This window comes from Callorhinus ursinus, unplaced genomic scaffold, assembly GCF_003265705.2.
Source record: "Callorhinus ursinus isolate GAN/ISIS: 27379988/994484 unplaced genomic scaffold, GSC_fseal_2.0 scaffold24, whole genome shotgun sequence".
Taxonomy (NCBI): Eukaryota; Metazoa; Chordata; class Mammalia; order Carnivora; family Otariidae; genus Callorhinus; species Callorhinus ursinus.
In genome coordinates this window covers 436,539-458,859 of record NW_027397086.1, presented here as the reverse complement: position 1 = coordinate 458,859, position 22,321 = coordinate 436,539, and the positions used below count along the sequence as shown (strand labels likewise).

The 22,321-nt window shown below is 57.5% G+C and overlaps 2 protein-coding genes across 4 annotated transcripts in view; both read left to right on the top strand.

Moving 5' to 3' along the window:
- Positions 1-4,500, top strand: part of CFAP77 (cilia and flagella associated protein 77) — a 125,109-nt gene extending 120,609 nt beyond the window's left edge. For all 3 annotated transcript variants that reach the window (XM_025888505.2, XM_073876722.1, XM_073876723.1), the window contains one exon: positions 3,610-4,500. In XM_025888505.2, coding sequence (XP_025744290.1) covers positions 3,610-3,732 — 123 coding nt within the window. In that variant the 3' untranslated portion in view covers positions 3,733-4,500. The remainder of the gene's footprint in view (positions 1-3,609) is intronic.
- An 8,950-nt stretch (positions 4,501-13,450) lies between these two features.
- On the top strand, positions 13,451-20,796 carry BARHL1 (BarH like homeobox 1). The gene is made up of 3 exons (XM_025888070.2): positions 13,451-14,644; positions 18,576-18,798; positions 20,502-20,796. Exons 1-3 carry the CDS (start codon positions 14,179-14,181, stop codon positions 20,794-20,796), a joined length of 984 nt encoding a protein of 327 aa, XP_025743855.1. The 5' UTR covers positions 13,451-14,178.
- The last annotated feature ends 1,525 nt before the right edge of the window (positions 20,797-22,321 follow it).

Genomic DNA, 22,321 nt, shown 5'->3' with positions numbered 1-22,321 from the left:
CAAGTCATCCCTGGCGCACAGTAGGTGCTTAGTGTGCATTTTTTAGATGAATGGATGAACAAATATTTCTTTCCCACTGAAGTTTCTAAGTAAAAGGGGACTGCAAAAAAGAAAATTTCTTCCAGCGTTCTTTTGTCTGTGTGCTGATTGTCACCTGATTTCCTCTAAGCTGAGCAGCTCCTTAGGGCTGGATCCTCTGCCACCTCCTCAGGAGATAAGAGTGAGTGCTGAGCCTCCTGCCACCAACACCAAATCAATACCACCTAACACCCACCAACACCACCCACCATCAACACCAAATCAATACCACCCACCATCAACACCACCCATCATCAACACCACCTGCCACCAATACCACCCACCATCAACACCTCCCACCATCAACACCACCCACCACCAACACCACCATCAATACTACCCACCATCAACACCACCATCAATACTACCCACCATCAACACTACCCACCATCAACACCAAATCAACACCACCCACTGAATGCCATCAGCACCATGTGCCATTCCTGCATACTGAATTGCCCAGGGAATGGCTTGGAGGTTCTTTTCATTTCCTGAGGCTACCATAACAAATTATCACAAACTTGGTGGTTTAAACAATAGAAATTTATTCTCTGGAAGTTCTGGAGGCCAGAAATGCAAAATCAAGATTTCAGCAGGGCTGCACTCCCACCAGAGGACCTAGGGAAGAATGTTTCCTTGCCTCTTCTGGGTGGTTCCTGGCATTCCTGAACTGTGGCCACATCACTATGGCTTCACGTGGCCCTCTCCTCTGTGTCCATGTCTTCTGTCTCAAGCATCCTCGTCATTGGAATCAGAGCCTTCTTGAATAATTCAGGATGTTCTCATCTTGAGACCCTTGAATTAATTACATCTGAAAAGACCCTTTGTACAAATAAGGTCACATCCACAGGTTCCAGTGGTTAGGATGTGGACATATCTTTTAGGGATCACCATATCTTTTGGGTGATCAGCCCACAAGGGCCAGGGGGGGATGCGTGGAAATAGAAGAGATGTGGGCTGCAGAGCTATGCTTCCCTGGTAGGAGCCCGGCCACCAGGGAACCTTGACATTCTGAATGCTACAGGAGACCCAGGACACGTAGGAGTCCCAGCTGGCTGGGCACCGGAATCAGCCAGGGTGCCCACGAGGTCTCTGGGGATCCAAAGTGCCAGCCCTCCTGAGCATCTCTAGCTGCCTTCTGGGAAGCATGGGTGTCAGGAAAATCATATCACAGTGTAAAAACCAAGCCATCCCTTGCCAGAAGGGACACAAGGGTGCACCTTGGAAGCCTTTTGTTTGTTGGCTATTTTATTCCTGCACAAAGTGTAGGGTCTTCTCTCTTCCCAATAACTTCTGTGCGGCTACTTGGGAACTCTTCTGAAACTGGAGATGCAGCTGAGAACAAAATTATGGTTTGATTGACCAAAAGGAGTTCAACACAGGTGTTGAGCCCTGCGTCCAGGTAGGCATTAGGTGACTATGGCAAGGGTCCTGCCCTAAGAGGACTCAGGAGCTTTGGGATTGGGCTCCGGCCCTGCCTGGGCTGCAAGAACCCCGGATGATTCTGAGGTACATCCAAGAAATTAAAAACCTGAGGCTGGGGCTGCTGTGGATCCTGGAAGTGCTGCTACACACAGACAGTCCACGGGGACCTTGCAAAGGGTCCACAAATCTTAAGTGGTGACCCACACCATTTTGTATGTTAGGACTTGGGGTATTTTTTTCCCCCAGAGAACAGAGTCCATGGCTTTCTGCAGAGTCTCCAGGGGTCTACCTGCCCAAGAATGAAGAATGTGGTTTATGTCCTGCAGAAACACCTAAATCAACCCACCACCATCTGACTTTTATGAGTTCCTAATAAGCTTCTGCAACCCCCAGCCCCTTCCACCTCATGAGCGAGTTGTGGTGGTTGGGGGGGGGGGTCACCCAGACATAGTGTGAGCTGTGGCTGCAGCAGAATTTTCTAGAAAGAATCCACAATTTAGTGCCCAGGGGTGGGGGCTAAAACAGAGTTTTTCTGACATGGATTCCCTGTGTAACCAACCTTGGACGGACTTTGCTCTGGGCCTCATTTTCCTCATCTGTAAAATGATGACCACAGTCAGCTTGGGTTCCATTGGGCGCTCAGTATCCTGATGGTGAGCACATGCTCCCAGGACCTGAGGCCAGACAGCCCACAATAAGGGTCTGGCGGACCCCAAGTGGTGGCCCAGACCTTGCATTGGGGGGGGCCCCGCAGTGTCCCACAGATGCAGGCTTCGGGGGGCCAGGAGGTCACATCAGTTCTGCACCTGGTCTCAGTGGAGACATTACCCAGTTCTCTACCATCAGGAAAGCAGTTGGGCCACCAGCTATTGTGAAGGGTCATGATTTTCCCTGGCAGTGGGGAGGTCCCAGGCCTCTGTGTTCCCAGATGGGGCCAGAGTATGCCCCCCCCCCGAAGCACAGAGACTCTTTACGAGTTCCTCCTTGTCTTCTACTGCCTTTTACTATCATGGCTTCCTCCCATGCTTCCCTTCCCCTCTTTCAACACCGAAACGCTGCCTGCAACACTGGGGCTTGGCTACCCCCACCCAGAGGGTGGCCCTGGCCTGGACTCTGGACAAGAATGGGTCCTGCTCTGTCATCCTGAAGACATAGCAGAGCCCTCAGCTGCTCCTGCCAACCCAGAGGGAACCCCTGCCCCCCGCCACCGCCGCGGCCACCTCGTCCCCTCACGAACTGAGCTCCGGCATGCATGCTGCCCCCCTTAGCCTGGGAAGGCCCTGCTCACCCTTTCAGCCTCCCCCTCACGTCTCCTCCCCAGAGGGCCTCCCCAGAGGGCCACCCCCGACTCCCGTGAGGGCTGAGCTTATGCTATTGGTGCTCACCGCACACCCCCCGCTCTATCAGTTCTAGTGAAACAGCTGCGTAATTATTGTTGATGTCTGCTTTCAGTCCTCTAGATTGAAAGCTCCCTGAGCGGACAGAAAATCCCTCTTGTTTCCTGCCGTATCCCCAGTGCCTGGCACAGAGTTTTACTCAATAAATATGCGTTGCATGAATGCATGAGTGAATGAACGAATGAATGTATGAATGAACGAACAGATGAATGAATGAATGAACGAAGGAACGAAAGAACAGACGAATGAACTAACGAACAAGCAAGTACAAAACCTTTCCACCCTGGGCCTCCCATAGGTTATGGTATGGGAGAAATGCCATTTTAGGGAGATTTTCTTGCTCTTGGAGGTGACGGAACAGACCCACGAGACAGGAGGGGTTTTCGCCCACCACCATGTCTTGAGAAGGAAGGGCAGACTGAAATACTGATTGCCTCACATTTTACCCGAAGAGACACTCATTGTCTCAAGTTTCCTCTGAAAGGGTGGCATCTGGAGCGGAGCAGCCTTGCCCTCGCTGCTGCCTTCCGGCCACAGCTTGTTGTCACCCCTCGGTGCTAGGGCGCTCCCCGCACTCACTCTTCGCTTCCCTCCCTCTTACGGTGATTTGTGTTACTGCTCAGAGATGGAAGTGGGGGGCGGGCCAGGAGAGAAGGGGAACGCGGGGAAGGAACCGCATGCCCACTGACCTGCTCTCCCCCTTCCATAGGTGCATCCCCATCTCGATACCTTCCCCACCGAGGCTGATCGCCAGAGAGCATTCCGAGCCCACCAGGAGGAGCACGCGGTGCGCCAGGGGACCCTGCGAATGGGCAACTACACCCACCCCTGAAGCCTTCTTGGCACAGTAGAAAATCCTCAGAGGACTCACTTTTCTTGCCCCAGCTCACGTTAGACGCTCCCCCACTTTTATGCGGGTTCTGCTTTGGCAAGGACCTCAGATTCAGGTCTTCGATGGATTTTTTTTTTGGTAAGAGTCCCTCCCCCCTTTTCGGTTAGCCAATGCTTACTTACCTTAGCCCCACTGACCCTCTAGCTAGGGACTCCCCTTCCTGCAGGAGCCCACCCACCCTCGGTTCTCCAGCCCTCACCTGGGAAGATGAATCCAAATCACCAGGCAGCTGTTAAGACTCCAGGCAAAGGGTCGATTCCAAGGCTCTGCCCATTGAGTGTGAAGAACAACCTGTGTATTTCCTACAGAAAGCCCTCATTTTATATTCCAAACATGAGTTTAACTGTGCTTTGGGGATGCCTGATGCCTCACCAGGCCAATACACTCTCTCTCGGGGACCCCTGACAATGAATGGCGAGAGCCCATGCTCGGGGCTCAGGGCCTGCCCCCACCTCCTCCACGCCAGGGGCCTGTCATTCAGGCAGGCCAAGATGGGCTTCTCCACCCAGACGGACCTTGGGAAGGCCAACCCCGCCAAAAGGAAAGAGCCTTCTAGGAGGGTGAGTAGGTGGGCGGATGAGACACAGGCTGCGGAACTTTTCAGCCAAGCTACTGGGCGCTTCTTACCTCAATAATTCTTTGCGTTCTTACCTTCTCCCCACAAATTATATACTGGTCTATTTTAAATTAAAATTGCTATTTGTCCTCCTCCTGCTGTATCTTTATTTAAACCTACCACCGGTGTGGGAACCCCCGTCACACTCGTCAGATGGCGTTCTGGCATGGGCACCCTTCGAGGTAGATTACCTTCTCCAACATACCCGATCCCAGTGGTGCCTGTATGAAGTCAGGCACATCCTCCAGTTTCTAAATCTCACTTCTGGTCTGAAGAGTCCAACTGCTGAAGAGTCCAAAACCCAAGAGTTTGACCCAGAGCCCTCCCCAGGACTTCAGACTCACTTCGGACTCACCCCTCCACTGCCCGCCTCACGTCTCCCCTCCAGCGTCTGGCATTCCTCTCTAACCAACCTGGCCAGGACAGAACACTTGATTATTCCCCCCAAACTTGTTTCTCCCTCAGTTTCCCCCATCTCATATGTGACACCCACCATCAACCCTGCTGCTGAAGCAAAGACCTTCATTACTATTTCCCTCCTCTCTCGCCTTGAATCCAGAGACAAGCCTGTCCACATCGCTTCCAAAAGACCCCTACCCGTCCCCTCCTTTCTGAGCGCCGCCATGTCTCTGGAGAGCTTGCCCTCTCCCTGGTACGCTCCCAACCATGCTCTCCACTGAGCAGCCCCTTAGCATTCCAGCAGCTTCTGCTGCTCTTGAAGGAAACTCCACACTCCTCACCCAGCCCACAGCGTCCTAGGGGAGGCAGCCGAAGGCCGTCCTTCTGGCTTCATCTCCCACCTCTGGGTGCTATGCCCACAGCCATGGCCCTCACTCCTGCCTTAGGCTTCCTGCTTGCTTCTCCCTCTGCCTGGAACACCTGGGTCCCCAACTGTCACCTGCCCACCCCTTGTCATTCAGATCTTAGCTCAAAAATCAAGTCCCCTACTCAAAAGGCGGTCCCTGAAATCGCCACCAGTAGAACTCACATCGACTTGTTGAACTCACATCGACTTGTTCTACTCGCAACAAAACAATGATGCCTGGTTTACTGCCTGTCTCTTCTCTAGCAGGGATGTTACATGGGATTAGGGACCTAAGATCCCAAGACCCCAAGGGCCCAACATATGTTAAGTACCGGTGGTAACTGTGGAAGGACCCCGCTGCTCCAACACCTGCTACGGCTCACGCCCCCCACCCCCCCCCCCCCCCCCGCTCCCTACGGGCAAAGTGCTGGGCCAGGAGACACACCCAAGTCCGGTGGTTACAGGTCTGGTTGGATTTCTTGATCAGCCCTCCCACCCCCATCCCCACACACGCGTGCCTTCCAATGCCAGACAAATACCACACACACTAACACCCCTCAGGAACCTAGCCCAGCCAGGGCCTTGACAGACCCCAACCTCCTCCAAGGGCTGGAGATCCCGCTTCCACCACACGAGCCAGAGGGAAACAAGCAACCTCACTGATTTCGGCCAAAGCCATCCTGAAGCCTTCTGATCGGCAGGGAGCAGGGAGCCTGGTGTGGGAGCACAGGAGAGCCCAAGGAGCCTGGCCACTGAGCTGGCGGCCATTCCATGTGGTCAAGAGCATGAAGCCCAGCCTCATCAAGTAATTTCTGTGTGCCCTCGAGCAAGTAAGTGTCTTAACGTCTCTGCCTCACCTGTGAGACAGGACCCTGGCACGGTATAGGACAGCTCAAGCTAAATTAGATCATGATTACAGTCGAGAATGTGTACAACATAAATAGCACAGGGGCTGGCACTTTGAAGCAAGAGACTGATGTGAATTATTGTCTTCTTATTAAGAAAGCACACCGAAAAGGGGCAACCAGAATACTGTGAACAATTGAGGGATGAGGGTTAAAGGAACAAATGCTGGGGCGCCTGCGTGGCTCAGTCAGCTAAGCGTCTGCCTTCAGCTCAGGTTATGATCCTGGGATCCTGGGATCGTGGGATCGTGGGATCCTGGGATCGTGGGATCGTGGGATCAAGTCCCGCATCGGGTTCTCTGCTCAGCGAGTTCTCTGCTCAGCAGGAAGCCTGCTTCTCCCTCTCCCTCTGCCCCTCACCCCGGTTCATGCTCTCTCTCTCTTTCTCAAATAAACAAAATCTTTAAAAAAAAATAATAAAGGAACAAAAGACTTTACATCCAGGTACCTCAGGAAGGTAAAGATATTTTGAATTTAACCCACTTTTTTGCTCTGAAGTCCCCTATAGGAAGGGGAAGGGGGCACAGCAGGACGCAGAATTTCCTGAGGGACCCGAAGTTATGCTCTCTCCAGCAAAGGGTGGGGCAACCTCCGCTGAGACAGCGAGGGAGGTGGCCCCTCCGGTCTGCTTTTCCAAGGACCTGGACCAAGGGGAAAGTCCAGAGCGGGACAGAAAAAGCTGCGGGGTGGCTCTCTGGCTGGCGCAAGCACGTCGGGCCCCAGCAGGGGGGGCTGCCTGCCGTGAGACCTGCAGGGGCTGGGGCGGACGCGCTGGGGATCCCAGCTTCCGGGTGCCCCGGGCCCAGGCCTGAGCGGCTCTCCGCCGAGAGTCCCTCAGCTCCTTGTCCTACAGCGCCACCCTCTGGCAGGTCTAAGTCAGAGGCCGCAGACGTTCCTGGTCCGTCCCTGCCGGAGTCCCTCCCTCCTCATTAATTATTCGTGCCCCCTTCAAGCCCCAGGTCAGATTCCGGTCTGATGCCACCTTCTCGGGTGTGTCCAGTTGCATCGGAGCAAACACTTGTGCTCGCCCGCGTCGACCCTGACTGGGGGTGCCCCCAGCACAGCTGGGGTCGCTCTGCCTGCCCTTCATGACCCAGGGCAGAGTCCTGGAGGTTCCAGCCAGGAGGGGGCCAGGGGAATCACCAGTTAACCTCCCTCTACCACCATCACCACCCTCACTTCGCAGGTGGAAAATAAGCAAGTCCCACGTGTTCCAGAGCCTGCTCCCAAAGCTACTTCTCCAAGGTGGGCGGAAACGGGGAGAGCCGAGCTTTGCACCCCAAGTCCTCCTCATCAACCACCAATAAATGGCCTCTCGAGGACGGCCGCCACCCGAGGTACGACCTTATGCCCCTGGTTTTGTTCATCTCCCTGCTGGTTAGCATCTTACGTCTTGGTTGAGTTCCTTGGCAACATCCCATCAGAGATTTCACCAAACAGAGAGGCCCATGTGCCCTGCCTTCACGAGCCACAGGGAAGCCGCTGGACCCTGCCCTGGTCAGCCTGAAATTCCTTGAGGTGCCCTCCAAGGTGGGAGGGGGCCCCGTCCCTGCCGCTGAGCCCTTGGCCGGAGGGGGAGCGGGCGCAGGCATGGGGTGGGGTGCAGGGGTACCAAGACGGAGCCTCCGGAAGCCGGACTCGGGGGACAGGGAGGGGCTCGAGGAAACATAGAGTCCTGCCAGACAAGACAGAGGGTTGCAGAGTGACTTAGCCGCCAAGCGAGGACTGGCACAGACCTCTTGGGGGGCAGGTCTGGCTTTCCCGTTCGTGCTCAACCCCCACTGACTTGGGTCTACTTCCCGGTTTTTCAGACAAGAGCCCAAACCTCAACCTCACTCATTCTCTCCTCTGCTTCCCTCTCTCGCTTCCTATTCTTGTCCCTCTCTGCGTCCCTGCCTCTCTTTCTCTGTCTCTCCCACTCACATAACCAGATAATTGTCCTCTAGGCCGGAAGACCAGAGACGGGACTCTGGAGTCCGCCGTGCAGGGTTTTTATCAGGGTCGGTAGCAGGGAGTCAATGGAGATTTCTGCTTCTGCCTGGCAGGGCGTTGCTAGAAGTCTGAAGAGGAAGCCTGTGGGTAGGCCGCAGATTCTAAATCCAGTCCCCGGGGCTGGGCTTGGGATCCAGATAGAGATGGTTTGGTTTTTTGGTTCACCTATCCCAGGGCCTCAAGCAGTGGTGGCGTAGAAATCACAGATTTAGGGGGCCAGAGAAGGCACATCTCCATGGCAGCAAGCGGACCAGAGGCTCAGGCGCCCAGGCGGGCCTCAGGGAAGCCAGGCAGGTCTGTTTCCAATCAAGTATCCTCCCTTGCATTTGGCTTTTTGGACCCAAACAGTCTTTTTGCTGCATTTCTTTTTACTTGGGAAATGCTTCGATGCTTGAAATCATCGTTAAATGAAAAAAAAATAAAAATCAGGTTGGCTTTTTACACAGCCTCCCAGAACTGAATGCAGGTACGCTTTAAACTCGAATCCACAAAAGAGAAATTATCTACAAAATGGAGTTTAGATGAATGGGCACCACTGTCCTTCTTGGATTCGTGAGGCGGGTCCTTTCTGTCATAAGCCCCATGGCGTCGCCAGCATCTAGCACGGTGCACAGGCCAGGGTGCATGCTCAGCAGGAATAAAAGGGAGGAAGGAAGGGAGGGAGGAGAGGAAGGGGGGAGGTAAGGAGGGGAGGGAGGAGAGGAAGGGGGGAGGTAAGGAGGGGAGGAAAATAAAGAATATGTTCTCTTCTGGTTTCAGGAGCTCCATGGGGTTTTGAGCTAAACCAACACAAATGGTTGAGAACAGCATGACCTTGAGGCCCACAAAGTGTCCAAATCCTTGTCCAACCCATCTGTTTGCAGAGCAGAGAGATATTAGCATCCAGGCCTGGCCTATATCATCCAAGTCCCCTGCCCACTCCACATTAAAAACAGGTTTTAGTTGGAAGGCCCTGAGCCAAGGGGGGAGCTGACCTCTGCAGCGGGGGCTGGTGAGACAAGATAACCGGCCAGAGAAAAAGCTTTGGCTGTTGTTAGTGGTAGTTGTACCATGAACCACATAATCACTCCTCTCCAGGATCTGAGCCCGGGGCAGAGTGCTCACAAAGGCCACGTCGAGTGGGCAACATCATCCTCATCTTCTAGCTGAAAAAGCCACGGCTCAGAAAGTGTTTGCTCACGGTCACAGAGCAGGGCTGGGACTATGGTGAGGCATGTAAGGCACAACATTTCCAGGACTGCCCCCAAACTCGGTAACCTAGACAAACAATACTTTGATGCAATATTTTTTTTTTAAAGATTTTATTTATTTATTTGAGAAGGAGAGAATGAGAGACAGAGAGCACAAGAGGGAAGAGGGTCAGAGGGAGAAGCAGACTCCCTGCCAAGCAGGGAGCCCGATGCAGGACTCGATCCCGGGACTCCAGGATCATGACCCGAGCCGAAAGCAGTCGCTTAACCAACTGAGCCACCCAGGCGCCCTGATGCAATATTTTTTTAATCAAAATTTAAAAAATCCCTGATGGGGCAAAAGAGCAATAAGTTTCAGTAAAGATGTCTGCGACTCACCTCACCGGCCTCCCCTTAGTCCCAGCTTGGACTCCAGAGCCAGGATTCTGCTTCTTCAGGTCTAGCCAGTTCTGCAGTCCACATCCTCAACCACCTGCCCTGGCCGCTCTGTACTGCCCCTGGTCCCAGTTACTCAGAACCTTGAATGGCATTCAAGTTACAATTCTTTGTGAGCAGAGAAGACCTGAGGATCATTTTCAGAAAGCTTTGGGCACATCTCCCCTGGGTGGCTCTGCTTGCTGAGCCAGGCGAACAGAACAGGCCAGAACAGCCCCTCCTCCATGCTTGGGGCCTGGTGGCATTCAGTGGAGAAGGAGGCGAGGCTGGGAAGAAGGAAGCTGGTGAGAACCATGGCCCAGCCAGAGGCCCAGACACTTCCAGGCCCATTCCTGACCCAAAGCCAGACCCGAGCCAAGAGCCTCAGATGGAGCAGGGGGACGTGGCTTCTCCCTCATCGGCATCTCCATCGGCCTCCATGGGCCTCTGCCACCCACGGCCCTCACTACAAACCTCTGAAGCTTAGCATCTTTGTACGTAAAGGAGAGCTGAGGTCCAGACCAGAGACATGGTCTGTCCAGAGTAAGGTCAGGGCCAGAGCCCAGGTGTTCTGAAGACTTGTCCATGCAGCTGCCCTTCCTGCCCCGGAGACGAGCAACAGCTCCTTCTCTGGCATGTCTCCTTGCCTGTGGGTGAGAGGTTTGGGACCTTCTAGGGCTCTGGGTCCATGGAGAGGCGGAAGGGTTTTTAAAAAGCAGCCTCAAAGGGCTGGGGAGGCCTAGGGACAGGAATTTGAAGCTAGAAGTTCCAAGAGGAAGTGGGAGGCTGAGGAAGAGCGTCTGGAGTCCAGAAGAGGGAGACTGGGCGCTGGAGTGGCAGTTCCAGCCCTTGGTTAAGACTGAGTAGTCCTGGGAGCCTGACACTCATTCACTTTGCTTCCCTTGAGGCCCCCAAGCCCCTCCACCAGGCCCACTTCCTCCTTGGGAAGGGGGAGAGAGAGGTCTGCCTCCTACTATGTAAACAGAGCTCTCAGAGGTTAAGTCACTTGCTATGGTCCACACCCAGGTTTGCTGGACCTTATATCCTTTCGGGACCGACCAGTCTCCTTTTTCAAAGGGTCGGGCAGGTCCCCCAACCAGGAAACCTTGGATGCCTAGTCAAATGCCAATTCTCGGGCGCCTTCCTGGCTAAACAAGAGCCCAAGTGAGCACAAACACATATCTCTCAGGCTGTGGACAGGCTGAGATGCAAGAAGCAGCCAGGTGATAGAGAAAAGAGAAAGGAGGAGGGCCTGGTGGCAGAGCTGGAAACACCCAAATAGGAATAAAATGAGGTTAATGAGATGCTGAATCTCGGAGAAATTGCCAAATGAAATTGCATAGCATGTTCTATATTAGAATAGACCATGGTCATTCAGTACTAATGATAGTACACTAACAACTTGTTAAATATTCTTGGGCTCTAAGGAGTGCTGAGAACCCAGTCGGGGCTGCAGGAAGTTGGGGTTCATGCTGTTTTCTCAACTGTAGAATGTTCGTTGCTCTTACACACACACTCCACACACCTGCTGCAGCTCTGACCCCCTGGCTCAGGGCTCAGCGCTGGCGGAGGCTTCGCTTTCTCTTTCACTAGGCCCGGGATCCAAACCCCAGCCTCAGACCAGGAGGCCAGAAAAGGGGCTGCTCAAGAGCCACCTGTGGGCAAGAGCCAACAATGACTTTCTCAGGACCTGGCGGGCTCCATGGGTCCTGGCCCTGGGGGCATCACAACTGCTAAGAGGCCCAGGATGGGGGGTCTTGTTGACTGAGTTGGGACCTTGGGTGCTCCGGTGGAGATGGGGTTCTCCAGGGACGCGGCACCAGGCCGGAAGGACAGGGGTGGGGCGACAGAGTGGAGAGAGTAGAAAAAGCCTCCAGAGGCGCCCAGGGAAGGAGGAACCAGGCCCAAGCTCGGGGCTGGCCGAGAAGGGCCAGGGCAGCCTGCGGCCCTTGCGATTTATGTCCCCCTCCCCGTCCACCCAACGAAAATTTAACGACCTGCCCCGGCCGGTCCGCTGCGGGGAGGTGCCCACTGCAACCGCGCGGCCGCACCGGGGCGGGGGCCTGTCTGCTCTCGGCCCCTCGGCGCCCGCCCTCCCGCCTCCCGCCTCCCCAACAGCTTGCAGCCGAGCGGGGCTCACCGTCCCGGGGGAGCCGCCCGTCCTCGCTCCCAGCCCGGCCGGCGGCGAGGCCGCTTCCAATCTGCCGGCGGGCGCAGGGGGAGAGCGCGGGGAGCCAGGCGTGAGGCCACCGCCAACCTCGCTGGAGGAAGAAGAAAGTTTCTGCTCGCCGGGCCACGCGGGGCTTCCACGGGCCGAGTCTCGGGTTTGGGGGGATGCGGGGGCCTCACAGTTCCGCAGCGGTCTCGGACGCTAAGCCCGACGCGGGGTCTGAGTAGTTTTCTGGGGGCCCGTGGGGAAGGGGACGGCAGCACGCAGGACCACCTGGGAAGGCCTGGGCTCCTGGCATGGAGCTGGGGAAGGGCGCCTCGGGCTGGCGGGCCCGCCTGCAGGCACGCCGGCTCAGCTCTCTCTGCCCTTGACCACCGGCCCGGGTCGCGATCCCTGGGGCCCCACCAGGAGGATCCCAGCCCGGGACGTGCTTCCGATCTGCAAGCCGCTCTGGGCCCCGACACTGGAGGCCAACCCCTGAAAGGCACCGAACTAGAGCACCGTGGTTCGGGGAGTGGGGAGGGCGAGGGGCTGCGTTATTTACAATGAAAAGACCGTGTTTCCAGCGCTGCCTCGAAAATACATCCCTGGGCGAGCTCCGGCTCCTCTCGGAGTAAGAAGCCAAGCCGGCCTTTTGCAGACGTCTATACTTGCACACGGAAGCTCTTTCGCGTCCCTGTTTGGAGGTACAAAGACACCCGGTGCCACAGGATGGGCTATCGGCGGGATAGGGGTCCCCCCCTTCTTTGTTCCGTGCGCTGCCTCCTTGGGGCCACAGATTTCCCGGGGTCCTCAATGTCCCGGACACGATCTTCCCACCTTCTCCACCCTCGCCCCACAATGAAGCCATCGTTCTGGCCCCGTTTCAGGGCCGACACCAGGCTTTCCCAAACCCCTGCCAGGACCGCAGGGTCCAAAGAGGGTAGAGAGAGGGCTGCAAATGTCCTAGGCGGGAAATATCTAAAGCCCAACGAAAACGCCCCAAAACAATGTCGCTTAAACTAACATCTCTTCCCCACACCAGGTCAGGGCTTCTTCACAGACACACACACTTCTTTCTATGCTGGGTTGAGTCCCTTTCTCTCGCTGGAGGAAGAAAATTGCGGTGGAGGTGAGGGGCGGGGGGAGGTGGAGAAAGGCTCTCTGACAGCCCCGTGGACGAATAATTTGAGTAACTGTGGAAGAGGTTAGGGGAAACTTTAAAAACCTCCCACCCCGACCCACCGGCAGCGGCAGCCGGCTCCGGACCCCTCCCCGCTAGCCTGTGCCCCCCTCGGCTAATCACCCTCATTAGGAGCCTCATCACTGGCCTAATGAAAGCAAACCGTGTGGAAATCGCCGGTAAACAGTTGGGTCTGTGCTGTAATTAATTCAGTGTCTCTTTTAATCAAACTGAAAGGGAATCGGGCAGCGGCTTGCGGAGTCGTGACATCACCCCCAAAATCGGCCGGAGCCAATCAGCGTCACCACTCCGGGGACACGTGGGCGAGTCCCCTTTAAAAAAAACACACACACAACACAACGAAAAAAAAAAAAGAAACAAAAAAAAAAAAACCCAGCCCCAAAGTAAAAGTGACACAAGTTCATTTTTTAAAGGAAGGGGGGGAGGCGAAGGCGCGCGCGGAGGACGCGCTGAGAGCTGCAATCGCGGAGCCGGAGGCGCTGTCCTCGGTGCTGACGGGCCCCCGGAGCGGTGAGAGCGCGGCGACACGACCTCCCTGGCCAGGTGGAGCGTCATGCGCCGCAGGCCGCCGCCGCCGCCGCCGCTATCCGCGGTGCTGACGCCGCCAGGTGCGCTCCGTTCCGCCGGCTGGTAGCGCCCCTCCGGCCCGCTGCTGTCCGCGGTTCTGACCCCTCTGCCCTCGGCCACGGCTAGCCTGGAGGAAGCGTGCGGTTTCGGTTTTTTTTTTTTCCAAGCCGTTCTTTATTTAAGATTCCAACATCCTCGCATCTCTTCTGTGCCAAAGGGGCGCTCAGGCCGTCCATCTCCCCCTTTGCTCTCCCCAACTTGGCGCACCCTCCCTCCCATTCCTCCCTGACACTCCCACCACCCCCCCTCGGCTCGGCAGCTCGGCGCGATGCTGCAGAAGACGCGCTGAGCCCTTTTGGATCTAATGCGCAGAGGAGGTTGGCCCAGAGCTCCCCGGCTCCCCCAAGGCTGAACTCCGTCCAAGGTGCCCGCAGGCTCCCTGCCCGCCTTCCCCATGCCAGCCCGCAGCTAGGGGCAGGGGCAGCGGCGGCTGGGGTTGGGGGTGGGTGGGGAGCTTTTGGGGAGGACAGGTCGCAGCTTGGCTATGGAAGGCTCCAATGGCTTTGGGATCGACTCCATTCTCTCCCACCGCGCGGGCAGCCCCGCCCTTCCCAAGGGGGACCCCTTGCTTGGGGACTGCCGCTCACCCCTGGAGCTGAGTCCGCGCTCGGAGAGCAGCAGCGACTGCTCTTCACCAGCCTCACCAGGAAGGGACTGTCTGGAGACGGGCACCCCGAGGCCTGGCGGGGCATCAGGCCCAGGTTTGGACTCCCACCTGCAGCCTGGGCAGCTCTCAGCCCCAGCCCAGTCGCGCACCGTGACCTCCTCCTTTCTGATCAGGGACATCCTTGCCGACTGCAAACCACTAGCGGCCTGTGCACCCTACTCTAGCAGCGGGCAGCCGGCTGCCCCTGAGCCTGGGGGCCGTCTTGTGGCCAAGGCTGGGGAGGACTTTAGAGACAAGCTGGACAAAAGTGGCAGTAACACCTCGTCGGACTCTGAGTATAAAGGTAAGAAAACAGGGCGAGAAAACTTGGGGAGGGGTCATGCTACATTTCTAAGAACTGCTATATTTCTAAAAGCATACAGGGACATGTATGTGTTCACTTGGAGTTCCCTAGGGGCCCAGGCTGAACCTTTTGGTCTTGTCTGAACCTTTCAGCTGGCCCCGTGGCTATGCCTTTCAGCAGCAGAGCCCAGCGGAGAAAGTGGAAGAGGGACACTGTGTGCCCCAGGAGAGATTCCCCAAAATGCACAAAGCGAACTTTCTAAACTTCACCTGGGACCACTTTCCCAGCAGCACTGGTGGGCAGGAGCAGGTTCCTATCGGGCTAGTGGTTCTCCGGGAAAAAATCTTGCAGAAGCAATGGAAGCTCCAAAGGGTTCTGCTTGAATGCTCTTTTGTAAGAGTGAAAACCTAGCAGGATATTTCAGATGGAGCCTTAAGAACAGTCAGAATTTTCCCCTTTAATCTGAACTTCCAGGCAGGAAGAGGAACTGAGCTTTCCCTCCCATTGGGCCCAATGTGATCTGGGCCCTGGGAATCATGCAAAAGAAAGGCTCACTTCAAAGTAGAACGAGCAGCTGGGCGCAGCTTACTGGGAGCAGGTTCAGAGGTCTGGTTGAGAGGGGAGGACCCTGCACCCACCCCACGGTTCTCACTGAATTTGATTTCAAGTGCATCGAGCAGCCAACTTCAGGTTGTGTAGTGTGTGGGACCCAGAGACTCGCGAGTGACCAGCCCTGCTTCCCCAGTATTGGAGTTGCTGCCCCTTCGTTTGCCTTTCCACCTCTGTGAGTCTTTTGGTTTTTGTCTTTCCTTTTACATCTGTTTTGACCGGGAAGCGGAGATTGGGATTATGAGGAAAGGGGGGACGAAAGAAGGAAAGGGTCCCTAATTTTCTTTCTCACCCCTAGCCACTTTAGCTCTTTGGTGAGGCCAGAGGCGCAAAATTCTTGCTAGGAAGAAGTCAGAAGGCAGGAGGGGAAGGAGTCTTGCGGTGTCAAGGGAGTAGAGCCCTGTGTCCCCCACCCAGCAGAAAACTAGGGGCTGGGCAGAGGCTTCTCAGAGCTCTTTCAGAATTACAATTAATTCCGGGAATGCTTTTCATGACACAAAACTTCCCTAATAAAGGCAACCTCTTTATTGTCTTGGGAGCCCTGCACCTGCTCCACCCTATTTGTGCTAAGTCCTCACAAGAATTTAGGGAAGCTCACTTCAACACTCTCCTCCCAACCAACAATTCATTTGTGGACAGGCCCTGACCACAAACCGAAACCCCTTTGGGACCCCACTCCACATTGCACTGCCCTCCACTTCCTCACACAAACTGCGGAGAGTCTCCTTCAGCCTCACCGGGCCAGCTGTGCCTAGAGAAAGGGCCAGTTGGGCTAGAGAAGCCAAGAAGGAGGTCCAGAGGCATGTGGCCCGGCGACCCTTGCCCCTCCCCCTGGGGCCTGTTTAGAGAGGCAAAGAGAACTTGCCCTGGAGAAAGACAGGTGCTGCGGGAGCGGGGTAGGCAATGTAAATATATATTTATAACACAGTGGTTTATTATTAGTAATTCTCAACAACACCCCAGCTTTATGGTTAGAGTAAGGGGTGAGAATCCCCAACACTGCATGCCAACGGCTGGTGCCGGTGGAGGTGAAAGAGAGTTTGGCTCTGGTCTCCTTTTATTTCTTTGCCCGTAGGTGGGATTTTGAGGCGAGATTTCGTTTAAGATAATTGGAATATCAATTTTCCTCTCCTGTCTCTGATGATATCTGATCAGGGAGGTGATGAGGGCCGGCTGTCCACATATCACTTAAATAGGTTTGGAGCAGAGGGGGGTGAAGTTCTCCCCCACCCCCCGCCCCTAGGCACAGCTGCCTTTGCACTTACAAAGCTCCAGGGTAGAAGAAAAAATGGGAACAGCCACCGCTGAGACAATGTCTGGAGCGATTCTCCAACGTACAGGCGAGTTTTTCGGGGCCCCAATTAGGAAGCTTTGTGGAGAAAGAAACACACCAAGCGAGCCAGCCAGCCAGGGTGGGCATCTGAGCAATTCAACTCCCCATCCACCTCCCATGCTAAGAACAATTTCTTCCAAGGAGGGTACAGAGGGAAGGTCAGCCCCATCCCGAGTCTTTGGCATCAGACGCTCCTCAAGCATCACACTGAAAGAAACTGAAACCAGGCTTTGAAGTCAGGCGGTCTGCCGCTAGGTCCTGCCTGCTAGAGCCAATGTCCGTGGAGAAATCGAGCCAGCACTTTGCTCGGAGCAGGCTGGGTCGGTGGGCCTGGAACTCGGGAGCATTGAGATGTGGCCTCCAGACCAGAGTCCGAGGCCCCACTGGGCTGAGACTGTCCCGGAGGCTGAGGCTGAGCGGCACCCAGTGCGCATCCAGCCTGTGGCAAGGAGGGATTAGAGAAACGCCCGAGTATTCTTCCTGACACCACAAACTCAATCCCCCACCTCAGCCCTAAGAAGCTGGGGATTTCCATAGTCAGTCCCGGCAGCTCCAGCAAAAAGTAAGGTTTCCACAATTATCAAGTTTGAGGTTTGAGTAATTGTTTCCCCACACTCGTTTCAACTTTACCTTCCAGCACAGACAGAACTCAGATTTCGCCCATCCTAACACGCCTCCTGAGGTGGCCATACCTCAGCGTGGCCCCAGCTCAGGGAGGGCAGGGAGAGCCTGGCGCACCAGCCTGGTGGAGCCAGGAGGGAGCCATCCAGCGAGGTTTTCGCGGAGCCAGCGCCTTCCCTGCTTGTCTGCCTCCGTGCGCCCGGTGCCGGAGCCCTCCCGGCCGAGAACCTCTGTCTTTTCAGGTTGAAAAGTCTTGCTCCCTAGTGGCTCAATTAACCGGATTATTGTTTCCTACAGAGAGAAATCAACTTGCATTCAGCTGAACCCTGTCACTGCAAACGCCACACACAATGAAACTCACCATAAAGGAAAATAGAGAAAAAGAGAGGGGAAGCCCCAGCTCGCGCAATTTTGGGGACATGGTCTTTTGGGTTGTATCATCACTTTAGGGAGAGAAGGAGGGAGATCACTGAGCTTTTCTATCAAGTGTGCGTTTTCGGTGCAGTCGACCCCGAACGAAGGTGCCTGGGGGAAAAAAAAAAACGCCCCCCCCCCGGCCATTCTTGGGCCTTAAGAGCGGGGCCCCTGCCGGGGTGTCCCGATCGTGGGGCGCAAACACACGGCCGTGAGCGTCGTGTTGACAAGGAAACACGGACCACGGCGACGCACGCATCCGAGGGGCAAACGCGTCGCTTGTTTTTCCAAGAGCTTCGCGCTCCCGGCTGCGGCGCCCGGCGCTCCGCCCTCCACACCCCGGTCTGTAGGGTCGCTTAGGGACGGCGGAGGCGAGCACTCCGGCGTCGCATCTCACGCGGCCAGTTATTGGTTTCTCAGGACAATGATTCGCTGCAGGTTCTTGTTTCTCCACGCGGGTTTTTCTCCCCACATGCCGGCTCTCAGCTTCCTCCCTTCCGGGTCCGCACGCGGCCAGAAAATCGGGCTGCGGATTCCGAGCGCAGACCCGCACCACGGAAGCGCGCACCTACGCAGCCCGCCCGTTGGAACCCACGGGCCCCTCCCCTCCCCCAGCGGCTCCACCCGGTCGCCCGGCTCCAGCACGGTTACTCCGCTGATCCCTCCAGGGAGCGCGGCGGAGAGCGAGCGGGTCGGGTTCTCTCGCTTTGGATCATTTGTCCCCGGAGGTGTCAATCCTCCTCCTCCGTCAGGGCTCACGCCCTAGTTTGGGGGGCCGGGAGGTCCCACCTTTGAGCCGCTTTGCCGCGGCCCCACGCGCCTGAGTGCGGCGGGGCCACCGCTGTCGGGAGCCGCGTTTACACGAACCGGGAGGGCCAGTGGGCGGCTGGGGCAGGAGGGAGCCGGCAGGCAGGCGGCGAGGCCGGGCCCTGACGCACCACTGTGTCTCCGCAGTGAAGGAGGAGGGCGACCGCGAGATCTCCAGCTCCCGAGACAGCCCCCCAGTGCGCCTGAAGAAGCCCCGCAAGGCGCGCACGGCCTTCACTGACCATCAGCTGGCGCAGCTGGAGCGCAGCTTCGAGCGGCAGAAGTACCTGAGCGTGCAGGACCGTATGGAGCTCGCCGCTTCGCTCAACCTCACCGACACGCAGGTCAAGACCTGGTACCAGAACCGGAGGTGAGGCCTGGCTGCGGGGTGGGGCTGGGGGGCGTCGAGGGCCCTCCTTCTTTCCTAACTGCCCTTCCGTGGGACCCACCAGTGCACCGCCTGGTGCCCCTGCGCTTTCCCTATTCTGTAAAAGTAAGAAAACTCAGGCCTCGCAGGGAGAAGGCCTTGCCTGAAGTCCACAGTGAGGGAGAGCGACAGGACTGGACTCTGTCTCCAGTGCCCTGTCATTCCCCTCCAGGACAGGAGGACAGACACATGGGCCTGCCCCTACCCCAGCCAGGGTCCTACCCTCCCCACCGAGACCAGCCTTAGCCCCTGTTGGGGCCGCTGAGCTCTCCCAGCAGGAGGGCAGGATGCCAGGCCAGGGGAAGGGTGGTGGCCTTGGTATCCAGAATGTCTTCGGGTGGGGGTAGGAACAAGGGTGCAGCCCTGATGTGTACGTTGCCGGGGGGGGGGCTGTTTGAGCTCTCCAGGGCTCTTGTGGCCACCTCAGCCTTTACAGTCCTGAAACCGGAGGACGGAACAGACCCAGCTCTGGCTCCTTGGGGACAGGGTGCTTTGGAAACTGGCGGGCACTGGTCTAGAACCTGGTGCTTCCTAATCTCCCTCCCCAGCACCGTCACAGGATGAAATCGCTCACACACACAGACACACTGACACAGTTCACACAGTCACACACACCCACAATCACACTCACACTCAGTGGAGGCCGGAATGGTGCGTTCCATAAACAAGCCTCAGAACACGTCTCCCCATTAATAATAAATACCGATTACTGCTCCGGGCATCAATAATTAAGGCCCGTTACAGTAATTACACAATTATGATGATGATGAATAATTCAGGGAGGGAAACGCGGTTGGTGTGGCTGTGCCTGCCTTGGTGGGACCGCGGCCGGCTGGCCCAGCCTCGCTGGCCAGGTGCACCCAGCGGTCCCAGCTAAAGCTCAGGCAACGAACGGGCATGGCCTCGACTTCCTTGCCTCCTCCAACCCCAGGCCAACACTCGGTTGGTGGTCTCCGAATTCGGGTCCCCACAGGCCCCAGGGCTCCTCCCCGGCCCTGGAGCTGGGTGCAGGGGACAGCAGGTGTGTGGGAAGACTCTAGTTGCCGACTCTGGCCTGCGCGCTTCCACAGAAGCTCCGCAGAACGGGGCACCTCAGGGTGTTTCCATCTGCCAGGGCGGCGGTTCAGCTGCCCAGAGCCCCCTTCCACCGCTAGCCGACCAACCTCTTCCACCCCCCCACCCCTGGCCCCCTCCATCCTTCCCCCAGGGGGTCGACTTCCTCAGTCCCCCCAGGGGGCAGATACGCGGAGGGGTGAGCGCAGCCCCAACACCCAGCTCCAAGTGTATCCTGCGATCCTTGATCCTCGGAGCGGAGTGTGGTGAGGTTAGAACCCCATCTTTGGGGTCAGACAGCTGGCTTAGAGCCGGGGCTCTGCCTCTTTGGAGACCATCTCCAAAACTGGCCAACGCCTTAGTTTTCTGATCTATAAGGTAGGGACAACGGCCACGGAAGGCCGGTGGAAGATTACAGGAGCCGATGCATGTGACACCGGAGGACGGTGCCTGGCACCCCGCTATTTATTAACAAATCTGTGTGATCCTTCTTGGCCTCCCTGAAGGCGCTCTGGGCCAAGTACTCGTGAGGGGCAGGGGTCTTCGGGCGCCACAGCCCTGACCCCGCCGTACGCGTTTATTTCGGTCCCTAGGACTAAATGGAAGCGACAGACGGCAGTCGGGTTGGAGCTGCTGGCGGAGGCAGGCAATTACTCAGCGCTCCAGCGGATGTTCCCGTCGCCTTATTTCTACCCGCAGAGTCTAGTTTCCAACCTGGATCCCGGCGCCGCACTGTATCTGTACCGCGGGCCTAGCGCGCCGCCGCCGGCCCTGCAGAGACCTCTGGTGCCCCGCATCCTCATCCACGGACTCCAGGGCGCCAGCGAGCCGCCCCCGCCGCTGCCCCCGCTGGCCGGCGTCCTCCCGCGCGCCGCGCAGCCTCGGTGAAGCGCCCGCCCGCCTCCCCGGGGCTCTGCGTGGGCCCCTTCCGCCTGCCCTTCGGGGGGCGCGGGGTTTCAACGCCCCTTCCCCGGGGCCCCCTGGCCGGCCCTCCCTGGAGTCCCAGCCAGCGTCCCCCGAAGGGCCCTATGCCAAGTTTACTGAGGCTCGGACCCGGACTGAGTCTCCCTAACCCCCCTCGGCGGGCTCCGTCCCGGCCACGCCATCAGGGAGCCACTTCCACCCGCAGGATGTACATACAGGCCCCACCCCGACCCCTCGCCAGCTCCCGAAGCGCCCCCCTGCACCTCCTTGGGAGCAGGTGGGGGGCGACCCCGACGCTGCACTCGTTCCCGCTCCCCCTCTCCATGCTCCAGCTGTACACCCAGCCCTCTCCCCGCACCCCGACAGGCGGTGGGGAGTGTGCAGCCCTCCTCCGAGCGCCCGGGCGGCGGCAGAGCTGTACATAAGGTGTGCAAAGTGTATATGAAGTTATTTATTTGTGACCCATGAGCCCGTGACCGTGTCCGTGAATCAATGAGTCTGTGGCCTGTGCCCTCTTCCCTCCCAGGCGAGGCAGGAAGGGGTCAAGGGGGCTTGCCCACCACCCCGACCCCCAGCCGCCACCTCCAGCCTCCGTCCGGGGGCAGCCAGGCCCTCGGGTTCTCTTTTTTAAATGTCGAAATAAACTTCTTACAAATGACCTCGCGCCTGTCCGCGCTCAGCCCTTCTTTCCCACCCCTCCTTAAGATCCATTTTCCCCTCCTGGGACTCGGCCTCCTTCCATCCTCAATAAGGAAGTATTTTTGTCCACCTCTCTTCCTTGGCGCTGTGGTCGGGGGCGGGGGCCCCGATTGGACTCGCTGGGGTCCACGGGCAGGGGCCTCCCCTCCCCGGCCTCAGTCTTCCTGTCTCTACAGTGAGGCGAGCTCGCTGCTCTCCCCAACCCGCCCCCCCCTTCTCCATCTGGTTCCTTGCTGCTCCCAGCCGGTCCCAGGGGCCGGAGCGGGGGTCAGCGCCTGGGCTCGCTCCGCTGCGGGCCGGGCTGTGGTGCCCTCGCTGAGCCGGCTCATCTGGCCGCAACAAGGGCGCCGGCAGCTGGTGACCGGCCCGCTGGGCGCGGGGCCGACAGATGGGCTCCGAGGCTACTCCCCCCGCCAGCCCCCTCAGCCCCGCGCCCCGGCCGCGCTCGGACTCCCGGACGCTCCCGGGCCCTAAGGCGGCTCCGGCCCCGTGCCGCCAGGATCCCGACGAGCCTTCGCTGGGAGCCTGACACCACATCGGTAACCCCCCAATCCCACATCTTCTCACTTCCCCCCTTTACCCCGGGAGTACGTAGATGAGACCCAGAAGGGAGCCAAATCCCCGCGCAGGCCCCATGCCCCAGCCTGCAGCTCCAGGATCTCAGGGGAGGGGGGTTTAAGGCTCCAGCCAGACTGGAGGCCTCCAGTTCATGTTCAAAGGGCCAAGGTCTCCTCCTGAGGCCGGTCCCTCAGGGGAGGTGGGCGCAGGTGCTCCCCTCCTACACACCACC